This window comes from Bacidia gigantensis (assembly GCF_019456465.1).
Source record: "Bacidia gigantensis strain McMullin 20006 chromosome Unknown contig_245, whole genome shotgun sequence".
NCBI classification, from domain to species: Eukaryota; Fungi; Ascomycota; class Lecanoromycetes; order Lecanorales; family Ramalinaceae; genus Bacidia; species Bacidia gigantensis.
Genome location: NW_025408601.1, coordinates 1,966,270 through 1,989,518, shown reverse-complemented (window position 1 = coordinate 1,989,518; position 23,249 = coordinate 1,966,270). Strand labels below are relative to the sequence as shown.

At 50.4% G+C, this 23,249-nt stretch overlaps 5 protein-coding genes across 5 annotated transcripts; 1 reads left to right on the top strand and 4 right to left on the bottom strand.

Annotated features, from left to right (window-relative positions):
• Nucleotides 1–332: 332 nt before the first annotated feature.
• KY384_005657 (uncharacterized protein) lies at nt 333–1,124 on the bottom strand (the record flags this gene model as incomplete). The annotated part of the gene is made up of 1 exon (XM_044814156.1): nt 333–1,124. One exon carries the CDS (start codon nt 1,122–1,124, stop codon nt 333–335), a length of 792 nt encoding a protein of 263 aa, XP_044669457.1.
• A 953-nt stretch (nt 1,125–2,077) lies between these two features.
• Nucleotides 2,078–3,436, bottom strand: KY384_005656 (uncharacterized protein; the record flags this gene model as incomplete). Its single annotated transcript, XM_044814155.1, has 3 exons — nt 2,078–2,735; nt 2,813–3,060; nt 3,119–3,436. The coding sequence occupies 3 exons, from the start codon at nt 3,434–3,436 to the stop codon at nt 2,078–2,080; spliced, it is 1,224 nt and encodes a 407-aa protein (XP_044669456.1).
• Nucleotides 3,437–3,632: 196 nt separating this feature from the next.
• Nucleotides 3,633–6,128, bottom strand: KY384_005655 (uncharacterized protein; the record flags this gene model as incomplete). The annotated part of the gene is made up of 7 exons (XM_044814154.1): nt 3,633–3,657; nt 3,916–4,167; nt 4,248–4,627; nt 4,683–4,978; nt 5,038–5,401; nt 5,452–5,702; nt 6,008–6,128. The coding sequence occupies 7 exons, from the start codon at nt 6,126–6,128 to the stop codon at nt 3,633–3,635; spliced, it is 1,689 nt and encodes a 562-aa protein (XP_044669455.1).
• A 6,061-nt stretch (nt 6,129–12,189) lies between these two features.
• KY384_005654 (uncharacterized protein) lies at nt 12,190–13,009 on the top strand (the record flags this gene model as incomplete). Its single annotated transcript, XM_044814153.1, has 2 exons — nt 12,190–12,840; nt 12,902–13,009. 2 exons carry the CDS (start codon nt 12,190–12,192, stop codon nt 13,007–13,009), a joined length of 759 nt encoding a protein of 252 aa, XP_044669454.1.
• A 918-nt stretch (nt 13,010–13,927) lies between these two features.
• Nucleotides 13,928–14,272, bottom strand: KY384_005653 (uncharacterized protein; the record flags this gene model as incomplete). Its single annotated transcript, XM_044814152.1, has 1 exon — nt 13,928–14,272. One exon carries the CDS (start codon nt 14,270–14,272, stop codon nt 13,928–13,930), a length of 345 nt encoding a protein of 114 aa, XP_044669453.1.
• Nucleotides 14,273–23,249: the final 8,977 nt, after the last annotated feature.

Genomic DNA, 23,249 nt, shown 5'->3' with positions numbered 1-23,249 from the left:
ATTTAGAGGCAGACGACAAAGTTCAAATATCAAAAAGCCGTGGCTTTCATGCAGCAAGCGAAGGATGCACTTGCTTAGCGTCATGCCCGATTGAGGTTTCGTACCTGCCTGTTGCGGCCAAGCTTCACGCAATGCATGTCGCACTGCAGCTTGCGTATTGGGTCGCTTGCAGATCAAGCTCATGTAATCAAGCGGTGAAGAGAGGAGCTTCTTTCGCGGCCGAAGCGAGTCTTCGATATCTGCTGCAAGATTTAAGAGTCTTTATCGAAAACGCAATCCTCGCAGGAGAGTATTCTCGCCGCCCCTGCATAGCAGACTCGGTACACGAGGCCTCATAGCATGTCTCCGATCTCAAGTCCCAACCACTCTATCGTCACATCACTCGAAGGCTTCGCTCCCCCACCCTCATTGTCGCCGCTATAAGCAACCTCAACGATGAATCTGTCGTGAGAGCCCAGGCTAACGAATCCGCCACGAAACACCTCTCCCGACGTGACCTGACACTGTTCAATTAGCAGATCGACACGATCGACAATGTCGAGGAAAGCAAAAACGTCTGTGGTGACGACCGACTTGCGATAGGCCCAAGCATACTTGACTGTACAACCAGGCGCGCTCCACGTGTCTGACTGAGAAGATGATTGGGTCTGTCTCCGAAGCGCTCCTGACATAGTGGAGATTTCAAGCAGGGGGGCATTGCAGTCGCGGGGTGTAATGGCCGGGAACTTGGGCGTGCGATGGCAGGTGAGGATTCGAGGAGGCCCCAATGGATTGGTGCTGGGGGTGGTACTGTTCGTGATGTCGCGTGGAAGACTGGTCACATCGCTCTTATTGCTGGATAGACCATCTGTGATATTGCCTTGTGCCTTGTCGGCCGGCATGTCGTATGATATGTCAATGATGAACCTGTCCAGAGCTCCCAAAGCGACAAATCCGCCGCGAAAGGGCAGCGCCTGGATTCCCGAACATTGATGAATTAGCATCTCGGCACGATCGACGACATCGTCATAGGAGAAGGTGTCCCCCCCAGATCTGGTGGACAGGAACCTGATATAGCATCCATGGAATCCCCATATTTTCTTTTCGTTCCACTGGTGATGAAGCCTAGTGGAGGCGGACGGCATTTGTGAGATTTGGCGCAGAGTGGTTGCAGTCTTTGGCCTTGATGACTCCAAATTTGGATCCTCGGTGGCAGGTGAGATAGTTGGGAGGCTTTGTGTAGTTGGTCGTTGGCAATGTCACGTTAGTGCCGGTAAGTGGAAGCTCAGTGATGCTCTCTTGCGGTACGGATAATGCTAAGATGGTGAGAGCGCTGCAGAGTGCCCCACGGAAGACTGGTAGTATCATCATTCGTTACGGAATGGATGGCACCACTTGTAGAGAATCTCTCTGTAGTTATGATAAAAGCGTGGGCAGTGCTACTGAAGCGTCAGTGGTTGAAGTTTAGTCTACGTTGGTTTTTGTTTCAGGCACCAACTACATCAGGTTGCGTCAACCATTGACGCCTATGCAGTGGAATACTATGAAGAATTGAGAACAAGGGATCAGACTTCTGTAAAGGAAAGACAGGGCAGTGTTAGCCATTAATGAGTAGCAGAAAGACGGGTGTGCTGGTCGTGATGCGCCAATGGCGAGCGTCTTTTGCAAGGTAATGGAAGCGTTGGTGAAGTATTGAGGAAGAACCATTGAGATTGAGTAGACGTGATCCTTCGCTAACGATGGCAAGCTTTCCGAGGTATCGCTGCACTTTGGGCTTGTGAAGGTTGACACGATGTGAGTCCTGTCCACCACTCTCCTTTCTGGTGAATAGGCAACAAAGGCGTCCATGCAAATCGCAGCTCTTGACTCAAGATAACTGGTGGAAGCATCAGCGTGGTCATACAGCTCTTTGCTTCGCTCTTGGGCAGTGATATCGGATGAGGTAGGTTAAGAGAAGCAGGAAAGATGGCCTTATTGGAGTTTAGGCCTTTCGGATTCTCGTTCATGGAGGCCGAGAGCCGGGCAGCGAGTGCGGAATACTTCGCCTCGCCTCCGACCTGGCAAACTCTCCTCCCCCTTCTCCCTTCCCACGCTCCACTTACTTCCCTTCCAGCCCCCCAATCCACTCATCCGCCAGCCCAGCAATGACATCCGAGTTCTTCTCCAACATCATGAAGTGGCCATTCCCCCTAATCCCTCGATCCTCAAGCCTCACAAACTCGACCTCCACGCCCGCCTGCCTCAAATACGCGACCAAGCACTGATCATACAAAGCATGAATACTCGCTTCCGTGGTAAGAAACAGTACCGGTGCTTTCGCCACATTCGGTAACGTATGCACCGTCTTTGTCACATCCTGCTGAATGCACGGATACTTGCTAATCCTGCCCTCCGTCTCCTCCAATGTCCCAACCACCTGTCGCTTCAGATCGTCGGGAGATTTTATTGGGGGAGAGTAATTGAGCGGGATTAAGGAGATGCCGTACGGCCGGGTGGGGAGCCCTTCGCGCGCGCCAAATGTCCCGTTGTCGAAGTTAGTAAAGGGCGTCTGGTCTGCTTCGAGCGCTACGTGGCCGGCGACGAGATCCGGGCAGGCGTCGGTGGCGAGGAAGGCGACGGAACCACCAGCGGAGTGAGTGATGAGGATTGAGGGGTGGCCGATTGTGCGGAGGAGGGCGCAGGTGGCGGATTGGGAGTATGTTTGTTGGATTGTGGAGATGGTTAGGGGAAGGAGGGTTGCGTAGAAGGCGTCGAAGCTGGAGGGGAGGTTTTAGTGATGACGTTTGGCTAGGTTTGAGAGGAAGGGGAAACGGCTTGGGAAGGGCTGACGAACATGGGATCGCCTTTGCTGCCGTTGCCTGGCCATTGCGTGTGGAAACGTGCCTGGTAATAATAGGGGAACTTCTCGGGGGCTGAGAATGCGCGCTCGGAAGATTCGGTCGTTGCTGAGGTGCGGAGGGGTGAGAGAGCGCTATCGGCGCTGCGGCCGACGCTCCAGATGTCGACGATATAGACTTCGTAGCCTTTCTTGAGGAAGTATGACGCCCAGCCTTGGCCGCCGTCAGGCTTGTTGAGCCATTGCTAGGGAAGAGCACGCGTTAGGTGAGACAATCGAGGGCATTGCTGACGCGTAGCTTACCACTCCTGTGTCGCCGCCTCCGTGAAAGAAAACGATGGGGTGTTTTTGCTTCACTCCGCAGCTGGGCGTGAGTTTCTCGACATACTGTTTGCCGACACTTATGGTCCCGCCAATTGTCTCGTTGTAGACATATGAGCCTCCATTGTAGAAGAACGTTCGCTGAGCAAGAGCTTCTTGGTTCGCTCCTTCTCCAATTAAGCTGTCCAGCGCCGGCGCGTCATTCCGGTCTTGTAGGAGCGTGTTATCTGTTGGCGTCGCGTAACAACACACGCAGGCAAGAAGAAGGACCACAGCAAGAAGTCTTGAGATTGCCGCCATCTTCGGATGAAGTTCAGTGAGAAAGAAGAGGGCGCCCCGCATGTGTTTATGAAAGCTGAACAGCTTGTCGAGCTTGGTTTGCATCATCATGCATGACAAGCGTCGAAACGACACGGCAGGAAATGACCCTTGGTGTTAGTACAGCACACTAAGCCTGTTAGCTTTGGCATCGCATGGAAACAAATGACGTGATAGGTCAATGGCCATCGGAGGTAATTAAGCTGCCTTTCGTGTCAAAAGCTCGACATGCAAGGCAGACTCGCCGCTGGGCTCTTGGCAAGGCCTCTGATAAAGTTACGCTGGGGACGTACCGAGGATGGTAGAGCGAAAGAGGTAAACTGTAGCCTCGACTTATCCTATGAAGGGGGAGTACCTGTAGCCTGGGGAGCAACCATTTGCGCGACTGTGCGAGCCGTCTGTATCACGATCCAGGAACGTAGAGTCCCATCACCGCACCGACTGTGCACTTACGCACTTACTAGACAATCGGATTGTAGAAGTTGAATCGTCCTTTCGGATCCCACTTCTTCTTCAATTCCCTCAATCTTTGCAAGCGCCACGGTTCGTAGCCATATACACTCTGCAAGCTTTCATCGCCATACGCATAGTTCGTGTACGCACTGAACTGCCTTCCATTCTCGCCTTCAATCCAGTACTGCCTTGCTTGTTTTGCGTACTTGATGGCGGCGGCGTCATTGTCGGGTGATGGGGCGTAGGAGAGGCTGAAGGACCTGTTTGCCACATCAGCCTGTATACACGCCGACCTACAGGGGAAAAAGTTGAGGACGCATTGATTGGTAGGGTGACTTACACTAAGATATTATCATCGCGGTGGGCATAGGCTGAGCCCGCGGGATCGATCGCTTTCGACCCCTCCAGGGCATACGCCTCGAGTTGAACAACACTCCCATTCAGCGCTGGATGCTTCGTGAGCATGTCGGAATAGAGGTTGTAGACTTTGCGATTGGCTTCGACATTGTACTCCTTGAGACCGACAGGGACGAGAAACTTGGTTGTTCCAGGCGCACATACAGGATCGCCGACGCCGGTCATTTGGGCCTCATGCGCGAGGTCTTTGTAGAGTGTTGTGGCGTTGGATACGACGACGGGATGGAGATTGAGGAAGGGTTGGACGTAGGGGAGAGCCTGGGCAGCGGTGCCAAAATAGAAGAACTGGAACATAATGACGGGCTGCATGAATTTAGTGGTCAATTCCCAACTGGTTACTGCCGGAGTGATTTTGTACCTTAGCACTGACTTCTGGATTGAGGAGATACAGCGCAAATGTATTGGCGTCCTTAGGAAGAGTACCATTGTTGAGAAGCTTATTGACCTGATTGAAGAATGCTTCCAGCTGATCTCCCGTGAAGATGTATGTCACGTAGTATGTATTCTGCCCATTTGGGTAGTCGAAGATCCTTTGCTTGAAGCTCGTAACAATGCCGTAGTTATGGCCTGCACCGCGCATGCCCCAGAAGAGGTCTGCATTGGACGATTGGGACACCGTGACCTCAGAGCCATCTGCGGTTGTGACGTTCAGTTCTACAAAGTTGTCGCTTATCAAACCGGCGTAGCCCATGTACCTGCAAATCATCAATCACGCAGTATTTGAGTGGAATCTTTCAAGGTCGCCCACTTTCCAAAGCCTCCTCCCAAACCAGGCCCAACAATGCCGACACATCCGCAGGAACCAGTCGCTATGAGCGATCTTAGTATACTGATCTCTATAAACGAAAACTCCCTCTTACCAGCGACCTTGTTCGTCTCTGCCAGCTTCGCATGCAGCTGATCAGAATAGACGCCTCCGCCTAAAGTTGCGGTCTGGCCATCAGCGGCGACATTTATGCCGTCCAAGTTGTCTAGACGAATGAGGATGCCATGCTTTATAGTGCCAAGCGCTGATGGTGTTCCATGACCGCGGTTGATTGCTAGGAATGGCAGGCTCACGACATTCGCAAATTTGACCTGAGAAGATTGGCTTTAGATGAAGATGAAAGGTATTTGGTGACACTCACCACAGTCGAAACATCCTTTGCGCAGGCCGGAACAACGACGACCAGGATGTCACCTTCTGCGGCGATGCTCCATCTGGTGGTGAATTTGCCAAATTCTGGACTGCTGGGGAAATAGATGGATGCGCCTTTGCAGAGTTTGGAGCCTAAGTTGGCTTGTATGTTGGCTGGACTTGGTGTGGCCTCGCGAATAGTCAGCTCAAATGGAGCTGGTGTTGCAACCACCGTTTGCAGCAGAGTTATAAAAGCGGTTACTAGAGCAGAAAAGCAAAACATCTCTCTTGTAATCTGAAGATTGAAGGCTTATGTGTAGCAAAGGCCGGTACCTTTTATCGTTCGAAAAGGTTCCGTGGGCTAAACGAATGCGATAATGCCTGCAGCCTCATCCATGTTTATGATTCTCACTCGTTCAGGTGATGTCCAGAAGCCATTCGTCACGGGACGATCTTATGTCCATAGTCTTTCGAGGAAGCCGAGCACGAGCGACTGTCGGATGGCGGGTGCGGAGACGCAGAGACCTTTCCAAGACATGGAATATAGTCATTGCGTCGGCTCTCACGGATAGCTTGCATCTCGCACACGCTCGGAGTGGAACTCACACTTGCATAGACCTGACTAGAGCGGAGCACGTTGGCTTCCGGTAGTCCAATCTTAAGCTCGTACGATTGACAATGCATCATATCTGGAACAAGTGCAGTATTCAACGGTCTTTCCGAGGTATCTCATGGTTTCTTGGGAACGGGCTGGAAATATTTTCCAAGGTCTGACGGCTGATCATCTCGTCAAACGCTTCACGCTTCTCCGAGGCAACCAAAGATTCCAAGTGAGTAGTGTCGACTGCTCCTTGATTGCCACGACGACTCGCCCCGGCTGACCGAGCTGTAATAAGCAAGATAGATGACTGGTGGAGTGAACGAAAACGAAAATACAAGGGCTTCTGCAGTTCTCATCACGCAATATTATTTTCTGGGCTGGACATCTTAGCGTCTTGGCGTCTTGGCACCAAAAACATTCCGACGAAATGTTTGCGCAATACTACAAGACTCCAACAAGAGATCAGAAACCTCCCGAGTTCGTGCCCTGAACTTGCAGCTTCTGAAACAACAGGATAAAGTTCATCTCACAGCATGAATGCTCGCTTGGTCCTCCGAGCAGTATTGCCCTCGACCCCACCCTCCTTTGATCCACCTCTGCACGATTCTGCCTCTCCATCACGGCGTACATGCCTAAGGCTCTTGTCAACGGTCATAAACAGTTTACCATGGGTCCAATCCCACTTCTGCAAGAGACTATACTGCGAAAACACGGAGAGACCCCCTACCCCACTTCCCATGACTGGTCCAAGTCACGCCACCCCCCCCTCTCTCGGCTACCACAACGAGCATAGTCCTACACCAGCCCATCACACCCCGACGCTCTTAGAACGAACGCCCAAAAAGCTACTGTAGCAGAGGACAAAAGCAAGGGATACACCCAAAGCGCTCAGGCTTTTGGTTGCGCTATGCTGAATATTGAGACTATGCCTGCGGTACAATCATGTTTTTGTCAATGATCCGCGATGAGAGCACATCATAAGCCAAGGTCATAGCACTCTCAAAGCGCGCCCCTCATACCAGCACCTTCGTAAGATGAGTCGTGGCTTTGCTTCCTCCCGTTGATCTAGAAGTTGCTAGAGCAAGCGGGTTCGTGCTACCCTACTCAAGAGACGTGGTGGGTTGGCATGACATGACATTCCTCGAGTCATGTGAATGTTCAGTGGAGTTGCGAGGAAGAGTACGTGATCTAGATCTCTACCCCATAAGGGGAAATAGATCGTGAAGGTCACGCGAGGGTGGGGTCTTGAGTTATCGATATGTGCAGAGCTGAGATGAGGCAAGATGCATGGGTCGAGCTATGCCGTGGGATGCTACGCTCGCGTTAGGTCCCGGGTCGGTTGGGTGGTGAGTAAGCGCACATGGAGGTATTAGAGAGGCAGATAGGTAGTACTACAGGATAGGATCTGTGTGGATGTCGGGCTAAGAGAGGTACCTGAGATTTCAATATTACATGAGATGGATGCTCTTTGTTTACCTTTGTCAATTTCCCCGCGAAGATTGCAATTAAATGTCGGTTTCTCTCGGTGCGACTGGTCTTGAGTCGTGTCGCAAAGCACATGTTACCACCGATAGATAAAAGCCAGCGCCTCCACCCACGCCAATCTCCCTGATCTCGCTCTAATGCAGTCATCATTCCATCTCTCAACGTCTAGCATCTCCCAACCCACTCAACCCTCCAGACGGCTTCAAAACTTCCCCTCCAAAATCCTCACCACACCCTCAAACATCTCTCCCCCCTTCCACCCCCGTCGCAGCTCTCGCAACGCCACCAACCTGATCCCTCCCAACACCATACTCCCCCAACCTAGTCTCCACTCTCAAATCCCTCACAAACCCCTCAATCCCATCCGCCACCAGCAGCGCATCCTTCCTATCATCCCCACTCCTCTCAAGCCCCAGACCCAGATACGACACCACCCTCGCTAAACACGCCGCACTCCCCCCCCCCCCCCCTCCCCCTCCTCCTCCGCCTTCAACCTCACCACCCCCGTCAAAGTCACACACGACGTAATCCCATACGGCTTGCCGAGCGCATTGTCCCATCTTATGACTCAGCCCCAGACCGCCTCCCCCCCCTCCAAACTCGTGCCGATACCATACAAGGACGCAAACGCCGCTGATTGCAACCAATTTCGCGATAACACGCTCGTCGCTGCCGAGATTCTCCTTGTACGTTGGTAGATTCTCGAAACAGGGAGTGCAGGGGTGGTGAGGGCGAGCGGTTTGGCGGGCACTTCTGGGGTGGATGGGATGGTATTGCGTGGTCCGAGGGCGCGGATGCCGGTAGAGAGCCATGATCGCGGGGAGGTGTTGTGAGCGCGAAGAAGGAGGACCTGGGGGGCTAATTCTGAGTCTGTGATGAGGGTTCTTTTTGCCCTGCGGGTTGGTGAAGCCGGCGTCGCCAGTGCATTCGACTGCGGAGAGCGTTGTGCGGATTGTGACGGTGGAGGAACTTGCTGGAGTTCTGGTGATGGTGGTGGGAAACTGCTTTGACGGCGTCGATTAGGGAGCTGCCGCTTATGCTGATGATGGTGTCGATGGGAGGGTCCTTGGAGAGGATGGTGGCGGCTTCGTCGAGCTGAGAGATTGGGGCATGCTGACTTATACTGGTGTATGTGTCTCCGTGATTGGCTGAGCCAAGGAGGCTCTCCATACTCAGAATAAAGGTTGGTCTTCTTGGCCGGGGAGGGGCCGGTTATCATGAATGTTTTTTAGTGTGGGGAGGGAAGACGGGCGAGGAGATTCTCCTCCACGGATTTGGTGCCGTAGTGAAGACGCTGAAGGTGCGTTGGCTGCCATAAGCCTGATAGCATATCTGCTCCTGCCATTCTGAAGCAGATTTCGGTGGTTTCTCAATTTTTAAGGGTAAAGTAGAAGGGGTTCTGGCGACTAGATTGGACATGACGTGGATGCAAATACACCCCATAGAATGCCGAGGCGTAACAATTTGGAGTACCTAGACTCCGACAGGGCTCAGTCGACAGGAGATCAATACCTAAGATCCCACCACGGATGACCGTGCCCAAGATTTTTTTTATAGTGCGGAGTTCGCTCCGAGCACTTCAGCGACGCAATGCCTGGGCAGACTCGAGCATGGTCTTGAAACTCTTGCCTGGAAAAGGCCGTCAATGGGACTTCCGCACATACTTGATAGCCCATATCCTGATCCTCAAAATTCACATGACGATGCCACCGATCTTCACAGCCGCGGCACCAAATGCCGTGCTCGATTCGGTCCGGTACATTGATAGGATGCAGGTACGGAATAGCAACAGCCCCATAATAGAAGTACTCATTGTCCGGACTAATCGCTCCTCTGAACAATTTATCTGACACACCGCCCAGAGTATCACCAGACGTCTCACATCTTTCCTCGGTCTTTTGCAAGGCGTCCACGAACCTCACGAGGTTTATTGCTTTCTTGAATCTCCATTTTTTTTGTTCCAGCTGATATTTGTCCGGTATCACACGAAGCTTAGGCAGGGTTGACAAGATTTTCGGCGAAAGTCTTGCGACTTTCCTGGCTCTCGTTGGTAACACGGATATTAGACGAGAGTCCCGCGATAAGCAAAGGAAGCAACAGCGCTCGCCGCTGAGGATGTAGAAGTATGGTCCATACTCATCACAATAGGTGCATCGACTCGATTGCAGTACTGCGTGTAGATGGGCAACGCTATACCTCCACGCCAGGCCAGTGCCTACAAGGGCTTTGATCAGCTGTGGTGCGTACTTGATCATGTCTCTGAGTGGAAAGCATCCGTCCACATTCGCTTTCAGATACCGGCTTTGTCGTGACAGAGCCCCTAAGCTTTTGAGATCCAAGTGACAAAATATGTTCTGTAAGACTTCGGAGGGCAAGGACTCCAGACCTGAAGTCCGTTCGCCGAAAGATGAGGCCCTAGAAGGACTTTGTTGAGAGCGCTGAAATGAGGCTATATCAGAAGACGCGAATGAGATGAAAGCTGCTTCAGCTCGGGTCCACCGATACCCATACACTGTGGCGTCCGTGTCGGAGACCATGTCGGGATTGGAAAGAGGTAGCACTCTAGGGAGCGTGGTCGAGGAAGAATGCGATGACGTACAGTCTTATAGAATGTTGTATCGTCCTCGTGTACAAAAGAGCATTTCTGTCTTTGCATACAAATCGAAGCTGTCGATAGGGTCTATTGAAAAGGCGAGGGGTGACTGCCTTCTGCCTAAGTGGCTTTCGGACGCGACCTTTCGAACGCGATAATGACGGCATCGAGGGCTCTACCTACAGACTCCCAATTCGTAAATGACAAACCTGAGGTCATCAGGTGTGCTGTTGATCGACTCTGCAGTATACAGTGAGATGAAAAGGCGATGTGGTGAGATTGAGTAGTCGAGTTGGAATGAACACAGCGGTTGCCGGCATCTCGAATCTCTACTGGTGTTAAGCTGATACATGACCCCGTTGATAGGATGATGGCCAATTGGACCTCATTTTGATCCTATGAGACTGACGTATCAGAGATTATTCAGCTGAATATCTGATCTCCAATCAACGACTTGGGTACATTGCGCTGTACCAGAAATAGAATCTAATGCTTGAAGCTTTAAAACAAAGCAGGGTGAAAAGGGTTTTTGATCCAATCACAACAATGTTTGCGAAAGACGTCTTCAGATGACTGCGTCTCCCTGGCAGAGGTTCGACCACACAAGCGTTCTCGAGGGACGGCGCGTACTATTATTCTCACCGCTACACCCTTCCATTTTCGTCATTGAGCGACGCTCGACATTACGCTTTTTCCGAAAATTAGGTTCACCTATCTTACAGGCTGGTAGAATTTAGCTGGTTTGGCTGGCACGATCTTTTGTGACCTTCAATAATGACTAAAAACGGTGTGGGAGGTCAATATTATGACGCGCTTGCGCAGTTAGGATCTTCCAGTCCTCAGTTATCTGTACAGCATTTGAATTTGACGCAGGTTTCATGACGTCGAATATAAGAACTTTGACCAAGCTGAGCGGGGAGGGTTCTACATCCTTTACACAGTCCTCAACAAATACAGGCGCGCATGATACACTCAGAAGAAGAGTATACGCCACCAACCTGGGGATACTGAAGTTACCCATGAAGTCCGCTCAGGACTCAGGCACAACGGTCCGCCTTTTCTTTCAACCTGAATGGTAGCAAAATGATCACCAAAGCAATACATCCGTACACGAGATCCAACGCCGCGTTCCAAGCCGATAGCAAGAGATATTCAAATTGAAGCTTCGAAGTCTAGCGGTTGCGACAAGAGCAGTAGTGGCTTACTGGAGGATTACCGAGCGGTACTTCACGCGGAGGTCATTGCGTGGACTTGGCAAGGCGAGATCATGTCAATTGTACCAAGCATTCAAGGATCATTTCGCGCGCTTTAATGAGCGGGCGGAGATTTTTTGAATCAGTACATGGTCTGCTGATTGACGGAAGAGGTAAGGCTAGAGCATTATGCAGCTTGTCACCTTAGTATGATCATCAATTGGTGATCGTCTAATTGTTCTTAATGGCCGTTGAAGAGCTTAAAAGTTCTTCATCTGTTATCATTCGATCGGCCAACCTTGCGCAGGGACATTAAGACGCCCTCAACACACAAACAAGATTTCGCTTGCCCTACACACGGTCCTCAGAGCAGACCGACAGTCCTCGCGAACTCAGTAATGCGACGAAATCGGCTCGAAAACGGCTCTGGCAAAGGGTGTAAGTGGCTAAGCTCTTATCTGCAACATTCACAGAAAATCATGCAATAGGCTATTTTGTCGCTTACCAGCACACGGTCCACAAAGTGCTCCGACAACCACCATAGACTATGGCCTGGGCAACGAGAACGGCTCTGGGGAAGCCTAGAATCATTCAGGTACTTATCAGCAACATCTGCGGAATAACAAACGATTGGCCGCTTCGTCGCTTGTCGCTTCCGAATGTTGGATTGAGGCGTTAAAACTCATAGAGGCTCTCCAAGCGCGGCGTGCAGCCCCGTCGCTATACGCGATGCAAGTCCCACTCAGCCGAACGGCTCACATCGAAAATGCCCGAGTGGCCACGATCTATAAAACAGCGAGCGAGACAACCCATCTTCAAAAGTGAGACATACACTGATTGGGACTGTCCTCTATCAACGCCCCCTGAGCCACCACGATGCTTTTCCTATCAAGTCTATTCCTCACCACCCATCTCGCCACCCTCATCTTCGCCCGCTCGATAGTCAGAACCCGCCGATCCAATCTAGATACATCTCAAGGCGTCCCCCAGTACGGCGTCGTGTGCGAGACCGTCAACGAAACGCGCCATCTCCTCGACAAGAACTACATCGACGCAGTCATTTCCACCGGTGTGCAAAACTACAAGTACAAACTGCAGCAAATAGGGTTAAACACAGCCTGGCCCAAGCAATTCGATCCCCTCTGGATGGGTCTCGATGGCAACGGCAACTCCTACACCCTAAACACACCGTCCGCCTCTCACTGCGACCTTTCAAAACCCGGTCTCCTTTACATGCCGATTTCGTACCCTGGCACCGTCGCTCCTGATGTCGTCTCCACAAGCACCGACCAGCCGTCAGGCGGCAACGTAACCACAGACATCGTAGTGTTCCAAGACCCCGACCCGACTACAGGGTATTTGAATGGGCAGTACTGCGGCATTCTGACGAATTCGGATGGTCCGGCGTGTGGGGCGCTGTATCGCAACAAAACACTGAACACGGCGCCGCATGGGTATCGGCAGTGTAACGACGCCGCGCACGACGATGCGCCGGGTGCGACGGGCTTTGAAGTGGGATGTTACTCGGTGCGTTGCTAGGGGAGGGGAGGTTCTTCTTACGGGGCTTGTTCTAGGTGGTGGGGGGAAGGGGATCTATGATACCAATGTGCAAAGACGGGGTAATGGCGGAGGTGTTGGCGTTCAGATCGGAGTTGAGGAAAAGCGCAAGGGCAATCTTCTACGCGGTGAAGAATAGGGTGGGTTGGAAGCTTTGTTGTACATATTTTGGAAATACGGGGCCGAGCTTGGTTTACTGTCGTTTTGAATACCCTTGCTATATAACCATCTTCTATTACTCAACACGCCTCTTTCAACCCACACATTCCTTTGCTTACCGCAAACTCTCACGTGTGCTTTTGTTCTCTAGGCAAGACAACGAGATGACTGTAGACCGTCGACCGCTCCATGACCAAGCCGAGTTCAACAGAACAAACTTGAGTATCAGGCTCTTTGGCAGAACAACCGAACGAGTGCGCTACTTGGTCACAGCACTACGTCACGACTCCAAAGCGCAGAAGCCGGTATTTGACGAATGAAATTACGTGCTATTCAGTGTCACTGACTACTGGTGGTGCTGGTAATGAGAACATTAGACCCATCACGATTCTTTACAAAGTGTATTTGTCTTGGAGCTTTGTCAGGTATCACGGCCGCGTTGGCGAGACTCTAACGGTATGCCTGCGTTAGTCTCCCCTTGCATTTCCAAGCGCCATTGGCTTTCTTTCTTTCTGCCACTTTTTCGATCGAGTCGCTGTTCGTATATTGCAGTTCTTGATGAGACGATGGCATGTGGGGCGATATTAGTCTGAAGGGTTTAAGCTTCTTCCTTGGTTATTCTCGATCTCTTGATCACTTTCTCCGGAGGAATCAATGGTCACGTGTAAATTCGTGCTCATTTCAAGTCATACATGAAGGGATGCAGAAAGACATTGAATCCGAGATTATATTCAATAGGCCAATCGAGATGGCATTTTCATACTCATAACAATGCTACTCGCTCTCGCAATCCCTCCAATCCCCCAAACCACACTCGAAGCACCGAAAATTCCCTCCTGTAGATCACGCCGTCAACCACTCTCACCACTCTCCAGCTTCGATCCCCTTCCACATCGCATCAACTCGCCTCCTCCGCCACTTTAACAAGCTCCAGCAATTCCTCCACAAATTTCTTGACATTTAGCCCGACAGCAGCGAGGAGCGCAGCGACAAGCGTCTCAAATGTGAGGAGGGTAAAATCGGCGGACGCGAGTACTGCGCCAATCGCATCGGTGGCGCTCTTGATGACTGTTTCGAGGTTGGGCACGAGGCCGTCGGTAATCTTGTCGATTTCGGGGATGATGGCGAGGTCTCGTTGGGCGATTATCTGTGTACTGGCGAATATGGGGGCGGGCGAGGGTGACGCGATGGAGAGAAGGGGGAGGGCTAGGAGGGTGGTAAGGAGGGGGGTGGAGAAGCGCATGTTTGCTGTGCTGAGGACTTGGTGGGGGATCAGTGAAGGTGAGTCTGTTGGGGTCTGTGTGTGTATGTGGTCGTGTATAAGTCGTGCCTCTGATCTCGTTGATGAGGAGGAGAGACCTGGAGGAATTGTGGGGATTAAGATATTGTGGGGGGACTTGATGGGTTTTTATGTCAATGGTAGGCCCGACAATCTGCTTGGAACCATGTTGAGATCAGCACGATCGATTCTCAGTGCTCATCAGATGGCCATGCTCGGTCTCCCGAGGGCGGTCAGTTTCTGAGTTAAGAGCCAGCATCAAGCTTGCATAAGCTTTTCGTAGGTCTAGACGCTATGCTGACATCGAGATCGGCGACAGCGACATGCATCGATAGAATATGATCTCCAGAGCGTGATGGGAGCTCGCTTTGTGGATGGTGATTGGAATTTCTATTCCGCTCAATCGAATGTGTTGGCTTCGTCACGACGTCGCATTCACCTGTGTCTTGCCAATGGCTAATGCAAGCTCTGTTGAGCTGCAAAGTCACTGGGATGGGTTTAGACGATCGTGGTATGCATTTCTCACACTAAAGACTGACTGATGCAGTAGGTCAAGATCTTTGACCATCGGTAGTAGTAGAAGTCAAGAGCTACTGGATGAACATACTGAAGTGAACACCGTCTTCAATAGATCCGCATCCGTGACGAAACATACCTTCCCTTCTCTACGACATGTCTGGTCTTAGCTAGAACAGGCTTGACGGTACAAGTGATACTAGATCTGACGCAACTTTGTCAGGTGTTTTTCTGTCGTTTTTCAGCAGAAAAAGGGCAGTGAAAGGTGAGTTAAACTTCACGTCTTTGAGCGAGGAGCGACGTCCCCGTCATTATGAAAGAGCACTACTGGCACGCTAGCCACCCATTTGGGATGCTAAAGAGCGCACTGCTGTAGTCGTAGGGTATAGGGTCTGTCTGACTCTAAGCGAGGTTCATACTGTACTTGTCTCGTGCAGGAATACATAGGTACATTCGATCTGTTTGGGTCGAGCCTTGGCGGCGGTGATGCTCGCACGAAGGACTCAACCAACCATCACTGAGGATTTTCAACGTTCATACATATACTCCGTAGATCACAAGGAGTTCCCCACAAAGCATGTAACCCACACCACAGCGTGCAGGTACGAGATCTCTAGGCTCTGGACAGCTAGATCTGCCAATCATGACGTGGTATTGCAGACAGAAATCTAGAAAGAGTGTGGGGATGAACCAAGCTATAATGTTGCAGAATCTTGCATGATCATTTGGAGATCTTGTTGGTAGGAAATCTTACTACACAAGTATTTTCGTCTTCCCGCAGTTCAATTTGATCTAGCCTTCATACGAGCATCAGAGTCGCTCCACATGTATTCCAAACCGCTTATACCACAGCACCACCACGTAATAACCTTTCAGACTACTGCAGCCCATCCAGCCATGATCAACAACTAGCTCGGATACAGTCCCCCAATCGTCTGTCTTCTAGGATCCAGACGAAAATCAGGCTCACTTAACCCCCTGACAACGCCACGCGAAGGAGTTCATCAATCGCTAAACTGAGGGATTTGATCGCGTTAGTAATGGTGGCTGAAGTAGTACCGGCGAGGGTGTCAACCGCCGCGATTTCACCAGGCACGGCGTTCAAGACCACACCGATTTGAGCTAAGGCATCCTCGAAGAGTTTAGTGAAAGCCGTAAGAAGGGTAGCCAAGATCGCGTTAACCTCCGCGATAACTGTATTTGCGTCTCGCTCAACGAGGTTAAGATTGCGTCCAATGATGTCGACGCTGACCGGGGCGGATGATGGGACGGCAAGGGCCATCATGATGGGGAGGGCGAGGATGCCAGCGAGGATGGCTAGGAAACGCATGGTTTCTAGATGGTTGAAGTTGAGTAGTGGTAATGTTGGTTCTGCGGGAGGATGGATAATTTGATGCTGGCTGGTATTCTGATGAGGATTGGAGATGAGTGTTGGATGTTGAAGGCTGGATTGACTGACTGTGTGAGGATGAAGAAGAAGATCAGAAGGTGGGAGACTTGACTGATTATATATTGGAAGAATGATCACACAACCTATGGGACATGATGGTGCGTCATAAAAAGCATGGACCAATGCGAATGGATCTTGTGAACAATGACTCGATTAGTGGTCACTCGCCGGATGTATGACCATTTGCAGCTTAGGACCAGAGCTGGTCGTCCTCGGTCATCGTAAAATGATATTCCGACTGAAAGTCAAAGACTTCACCGACAGGTAGCATCAGAAAGCAAAAAGCAAAAAGCAGGACCCGTTCGTCCGTCTCATTCTTTATGATCGTACCTCGACGTTATATCTGAGCGCAAGGCTCGGACATCTCGCGTAGCAAGAAATTATGTCTGAAATCGTTATGGTCGAGTCTATTAATCGCTGCTTGAGGGTCAGCAAGCTGTTGAGAAACAATCTTTATCTCAGTCATTCTGAGTACATCCGGTGGCAAACGATGCTCTTGAAAGCACGCAACTACAGTTTAAAGGCGTGGAGGGCGTAGTGCTGATCTCAACATAAGTGCCACTGTAAACAACTTTCGTACCTACCTTTCTCGATGTTCATTACGTACATTGAAAAGTAAGGATGGCATCCGCCGTAGCGGAAATGCTCGTACGAACATTGTCAACGAATCAAATGATAGAGTTGGGACTCATACTTTATCAACGTCACTTTATCGTTACAGTACTCGACGACGGCGAGTCAACGACAAATCATCCAAAGAATTCATAAGTAGGCCCACCTTTCTCTCGTCACCCTTATAATACTAGTGATATTACGAGACAGCCTTGAACAAATATCAAAATATCATTCGATGAAAACCCAAACTCTTTCTTGAAGACGCTACCAATGAATGCTACGACTCTGCACGCCGAAGACCTTCAGTAACGTTTCAAAGACCTTCACGGGAACGAAAGTCTGGAACCTAATCCCATAGACGGGTTTGCCTACCAAGCAAGACGATCTGCGTGCATATTTTCTAATCCGAAAAGTTGATCCATCGAATGCCTGTTTACTCTTCTAGCTGGCTAGCGCTCTTATACCAATGTACACGTGGTACTAGCCATTTACTTATTTCTGCGCAGAAGCTCGGAGAGCCTCTTTGCAATCTTGCTTTTCATTGGAGGCAGCGCTAACTCGAGGCTGTGTACAAGGTGAGGTTGTGCATCATGTAAAAGAAGTAATCATTGTCGTTCAATAGGGCGCTCACCTTTGAATGACTTAGAAATATAATTACTCATTTCACATCAGCTGGGTGCTTCTTGAACAAATCGTATGCCTCGCTTCCTGTTGTATGAAAGAGCGTAGCGGGAGGAGCGCTTCGATTCACCGGGCAGTGAACATTGTATTGCATCCGCACTTCCTCGAAGATCAAGGTTTGATAGGCGCTTCAAGATTCGTTGTACGATGATATCGCAGATTGTACAATCCATAGAGTGCTATACTTGGGCTTTACCACCACCCATTATGTAGTATAAACTTCTTCGCGCAACTATTTGAACGCGGTAAAGGCTCGCACGAAATTCTCAACCTATCGGATTTTTCAAAACTTTTCGGGCAAGCGTAGTCAATGAAGTACATGTTTCGCCGTGTCAGATAGGCATCAAGCTGTAGAGAACAGCCCATGAGCAGGCATCCATACATTGCTCTTCCAACGCAGCCATCCCCTGAATGACGTCCTCCTCGATCAAATCACGCTCAGTGTGAATCTTGAATAGCGGAAAACACTCGATAAATTGCATGACTATCTAGAACCAATTACAACAAATCAAACTCGCTCTCACTATCCTTGTAAGTCATATGCCCCCCTGCTGATCAAAAGACAGACACACTCTACAACCAAGCATTCCCATCGACCAGGGTAGCGAGCGCCCACACATAGGCATCAGTAATCAATAGTCACAAATAATACAACAACAGTCCCGGATACTGCCACATCTGATGTTGGTTTTCCCCCAATTGATTCGATTTTGTACTGTTTCTTTGCAATTGCTGTTTCAACCTGCTGTTCGGTTGGTGCAGCCCGTGCTTCGATGCCGTCAGAGGTGGCGGCGTCGGGGAAGGGGGAAGGTGCTGCCATGGCGATGATGGGGAGGGCGAGGATGCCGGTGAGGATGGTTTGAGGACGCATTTTTGTGAGGTAGGGTGGTTGAATATGATAGAAGATAGAAGATGGTTTAATGTTGGTGTTTTGATAAAGGTTGGTTTAGATAATATTTTAGTAAGTGGAAGTAATGTCTGACTGTGCGATGTGGAAAGAGAAAGGGGAGATGAAGTACTCTTTTATAGACTTTGAGAGGTCAAATCCCTCTTCTCCTCGTATTACTTTCAAAAAATGGTGGTGTGCGATTCTCTGCACACACCATCGGATCATGCAAAGTTTTAAGTTCGTACTAAAAGAGAAAGCGGTGGTCAGCTGCACGCCTACGCTTCGTTAGTACAAGAGAAAGTGGACGTCATGATTGGTGAAGCAGTGGCCGATGAGATCCGGGTGGTACGTAGCCAGTGTCAGTGGATTGACATCATCTGGATGTATTCTTGTCAAATTATCGATCTCTGGAATCCACTAAACAACTGACTCACGTGTCTAAGGCTCGGATTTGCTACGGTTAGTTTATTGCTGCTAGCTCCGTTGAATAGCCATCTCCTTCATTCTAGGGCTCAACTCCAGGGAGAACCATATTGATCGGCTTTATTCTCTAGTCGGTAGTAGTTGAAGGAGGTTTTGAGTTGATACAGGTGCCTTGTATCATGTTCTTTATGATCGATTATGATGCTGAACCCGGATATCCTTTGAGCTTCGAGGATTATCTCGTATACCATGCCCAGCATGAGCAAATCCTTGAGATACAATGACGTCCGAAGCTCAGCTCAACGTGACGCTTTCGAAGCTGGTCATGGGAGATATCGTTTTGAGGCAGTGTCATTGGGCGAAATTATCATAAGCCGAAATCCAATGAAATGAAGAGATTGGGCATCATGTTCCGCAGCTCGGTTCTCAACAGGCTATGTGATCAGCTTGTCCACCTGAATACACTCATTCTGCAGATCTCTTCGGTCTTTGCCAACGTTGACCAATAGTCATTGTCTTGAAAGCTCACACAAGCTTTATAGCGATCAGCTGTCTACCTCAAGTGGAATCTGCTCACGGACAAGTTCGGACAAGTTGAAGGCCTTCTTCTCTTTGGCTTTAGTTCAATGGCTCAAATCTGAGGGTGGTGTGACAGTGAGGAATTATGTGTCGTCAAATCTGCTGTGATATCAGATTTACCTTGCTCCTTGATGCGATTGCGCAATGCATGCAGATGTCACAAGAAAACTCAATAGTCACAGCTTAACACGTTATCCAGCTTCGGACGAGGTACACCGAAAGTATTACGAATCGTGAACCTTTTCATTATGAGGATGTGATGGCGGCGAAGTCCGGTCGCAGAATTCAACCAATCGAGCCTCGCTGTAGGCAAGCAATGAACTCTTACCATGACGGTATCCATCGACAATCACTGATAAACAACCACAAAACATCAAATCTAACGGCTGCTTGGCAGTGCTTCTCTCCAATCGATGTAAAAGATGCCAGAGAGAGATCGGCTCGCAAAATAAAGCCGTGTCAGCGATTGCGCACCTCCAATCATTGAGTCGAACGAAGCCAAGATAACACAAGGCTTTGGGATCCGCAAGCTCGTAAGTGGTGAGCCAGGTCAGCATACGAATGTTGTTCCGCACACTCGTTTTTATCGATCGAAAGAAGTAAACGCTGTCGCAAGCTTAGCCTTGGAGGAAAAAGGAGTGAGGAAAGTCAGATGAGCAAAACCTGACGACACTGTAGGTTAGGTGACTCAGGAGACCGCAAAGCGTATTCAAATCGACGTACTTGTTACTTCTTGACATGGACCAAACACATTTTTCTTTCTGAGAAATACCCAGTATTGAACGGCACGCAAACATACCGAGCCACCGTGAATGAAGGACGTTCTTAGGATACGTGATGCCCATCCTTGTAAACCAACAGGCTATCTGTAAAGATTCTTAGCTTGGGCAATTAAGTCAGCATGATATCCAAAAGTAGTTCCAAAGCGGGTGATCTTCGGATTGTCCCAGAGCACGCTGGCCCTTACAGTGATTAAGACTCTTATTGTGACATGATCGCAAGTCTAGTCGAGTAAAAAAATATCCAGACGTCGATGCTCTCAGCAGTCCTTGACTCGAGGCTGAGTTATCAACACTGCTATCCAAATTGCAAATGTGAAGCGCTCTTCTTTGGTCCGTCGATAGTGTGTCCCCTCTAGAACTACGCTTGGCAAGCACAAGACTCTGCAAGTTCTGCCTCAAAGTAGTTGCGGTGAAGAGCTGTCAATGTTGTACATCTAAAAGACTGAATTTGGGGCAAAAAGAAGGTCAAGTAGAGGCTCCTAAACACCGCATCCAATGCAGCTGAAAGCCAACCCGGATGATGTAGGGCGGTTCAAGAGTCGGCGCCTCCCAATTCATTCTCTACACCAATATTCTCAGCTCTCAGACTTCCACAGTGGATGACGCTCTTCACCCTGACGCCTTTGCTTCTTCACGAGCCTCAACAGTGTAATCGTCAGCATGCCCTTAACTCAACCCAAGAGGGTGCTCATCATAGCCGCAAGACGCCCCGTCCAGCCCGCCTCTAAAGACGAACACCCGAACGCCTCACACGGAGAAAGCGCGCGTCAGCGCATCTTTGGACTCGAAGAATTGACACCTATCATGCACAGCATCATTCCTCTCCTATCCCTGAGCCGCCATAATATCCTTCTCAAAGAAAAAGGGGGAGGACAAGGGAAGATCCCACTAAGCTCAACAAGCTCACCCAGGGATTGCTCAAGCAGCCCACACCCGCCACCAGACTATCATCACGATCCCTCCCTCCCTCCTCCCTCCTCCCCCTTCCCCCCTCCCTTACCCCAGCCTAGCCTCTGCAACCAAACCCCCCTCCCTCCCCCTTTCTCACAATCTCCACCGCCACCTCCTCAGATCATGCAGCCCGATATCTCACCGACATTCGATCAGGTGGTGTCCTATTAGATGAAACCGCCTACAGAGCACACTACCGACGTGCTTTCGCCCAACCCCACCCCCTTCCCCCACCACACGAACACGGCATCATCATCGCGAGACCAATTTGGAATCCATGCCAAAATATCCATGCTGACGATACAGCTGCGAGGCGCGTAGAAGGAGAAAGGATAATGGTTTAGGAGAGCTGGCGGAGGGGCGCAGATAAAGATGGGGCATGGTGGATTTGGAAGGGCTTTGGAGTCAATCTAGCCCCTTTTTCATTCATCTCTACAGCATGCTTTGTCAAGTCCTGTTTGGCCTTGGGCGGTGCGTGGGGATGGAGCGGAGGCGGAGACAGTGGCGTGTGTACACGCGTGCGAGGATCTTGGGGGTGGAGGCGTGGGTGAGCTGGGTTGCTGCTGATGGGGCCGGGGCGGAGAACGCGAGGAGATGTTGTGGGGGAAGGAGGGGAGGGGATGGAGGGGATGGAGGGGTTGTCGGGGTCGCTGACGCCGCGTTATAGCTGGGAGAGGGAGCGGGGAAGTGAATGGTGATGTATTAGCAGATGGCTAGGTGGTTGGGTGGTTGATGGAGTTTCGAGGCGACGGAGGAGGTGAGGGAGGGGAGAAACACGCATCCTTTGATGTGTATGTATCAGATGCTTATGCTAAAAGGGGGCTAACAAGGACCCAGGGGACGTTCGCGGGGTAGGCCATGCCGCTTCCAGAGGCTCATCTTGCAGTATTTCGCCATCGCGCTGCTGGTTGGATACTCTGGACTCTCGCGACACTGGCGGAAATAGCTGCCGTTGAGGGGGGGTGGAAGGTGCGAAATTGGCATGTTTTGATGCTAATAGCTGCAGCAAAGGCTCGTATTGGAGTTGTCATACTTGAAGCATATAATGTGTCTCGCAAGCAATGCTGACACGGCAATGCGACTGGTCATGGGGGCAAGCAGTGCTATATCTGCGCTCAACCTTATACTCGACAGCAAGGAGTCTCCTGAGGACGAATTTCTGAATCAGGAGCAGGCAAACATGCTAAGGAATCTTGTAAATCGTCGATCGGAACAGCTAGTTGACCGCGCTCACAGGTACGTGGGGATTCAGTGGTCTTAGCTTTAAAGAGGCCCCTGGCTTGTAAGACGGCAATATATATGAAAGATTGATGAGCTGGACGAGACAGCTGCCAATAAATCAGATTGCGAGGAAGGACGGAGGTGTGGCAGCGAAAGCGTGAAGGGAGTTAGTAAAGCCCATGGTGAAGTCGGCGAGCCATCAAGAAGTAGGCTTGAAGATCGATGATAGCAGGTTCTAAGAATCTTTCTGCAATGGGATTGTCACCTCTCGTTCGCCAAAAATTGAAGCGAAGAGGCAGGCGCATAGCAGCCGATGTGAAGGTGGATCCCGTACAGGTGAATATTCATTAGCGAAGGTAGAGGCTTGACATGCGATTGTTTAGCTTGAGAGGGTGCCAGCTGCATGCATAGGTATATGGCATGCATTTACTTGGCTGTAGCGTTCTCATTCGGACGGGCATTCGTTCATCACATTTGCCCCTAGAGTTGTAGGTTTGAGCCAAGCTCCGCCTGTCATGTTTTAGTCAACCCTCCCTTGACTTGATCCTGTTGTCAAACGTAGCGTTGTATTATTCTCCGTACCCCCAACGGGTGTCCGTCCAGTAATCCAGACCACCAGCCATCCATTTGCTCCCGCTGAGGCTACGGAGCCATACCCTCTTCCTCCAGGGGGATCCTATGCAGACATTTTGTAACTGTATCGCTAACCAGCCCAGCGATATCTGTGATGGCCGCAATATCGTACCAAGGTTGTGTTTCGATCACAATTTCAAGCTGGCAGCTTCTACTGTGCTGAAACAGCGGCAACTTGACATAGTCTGGAAGCTCAGGCGG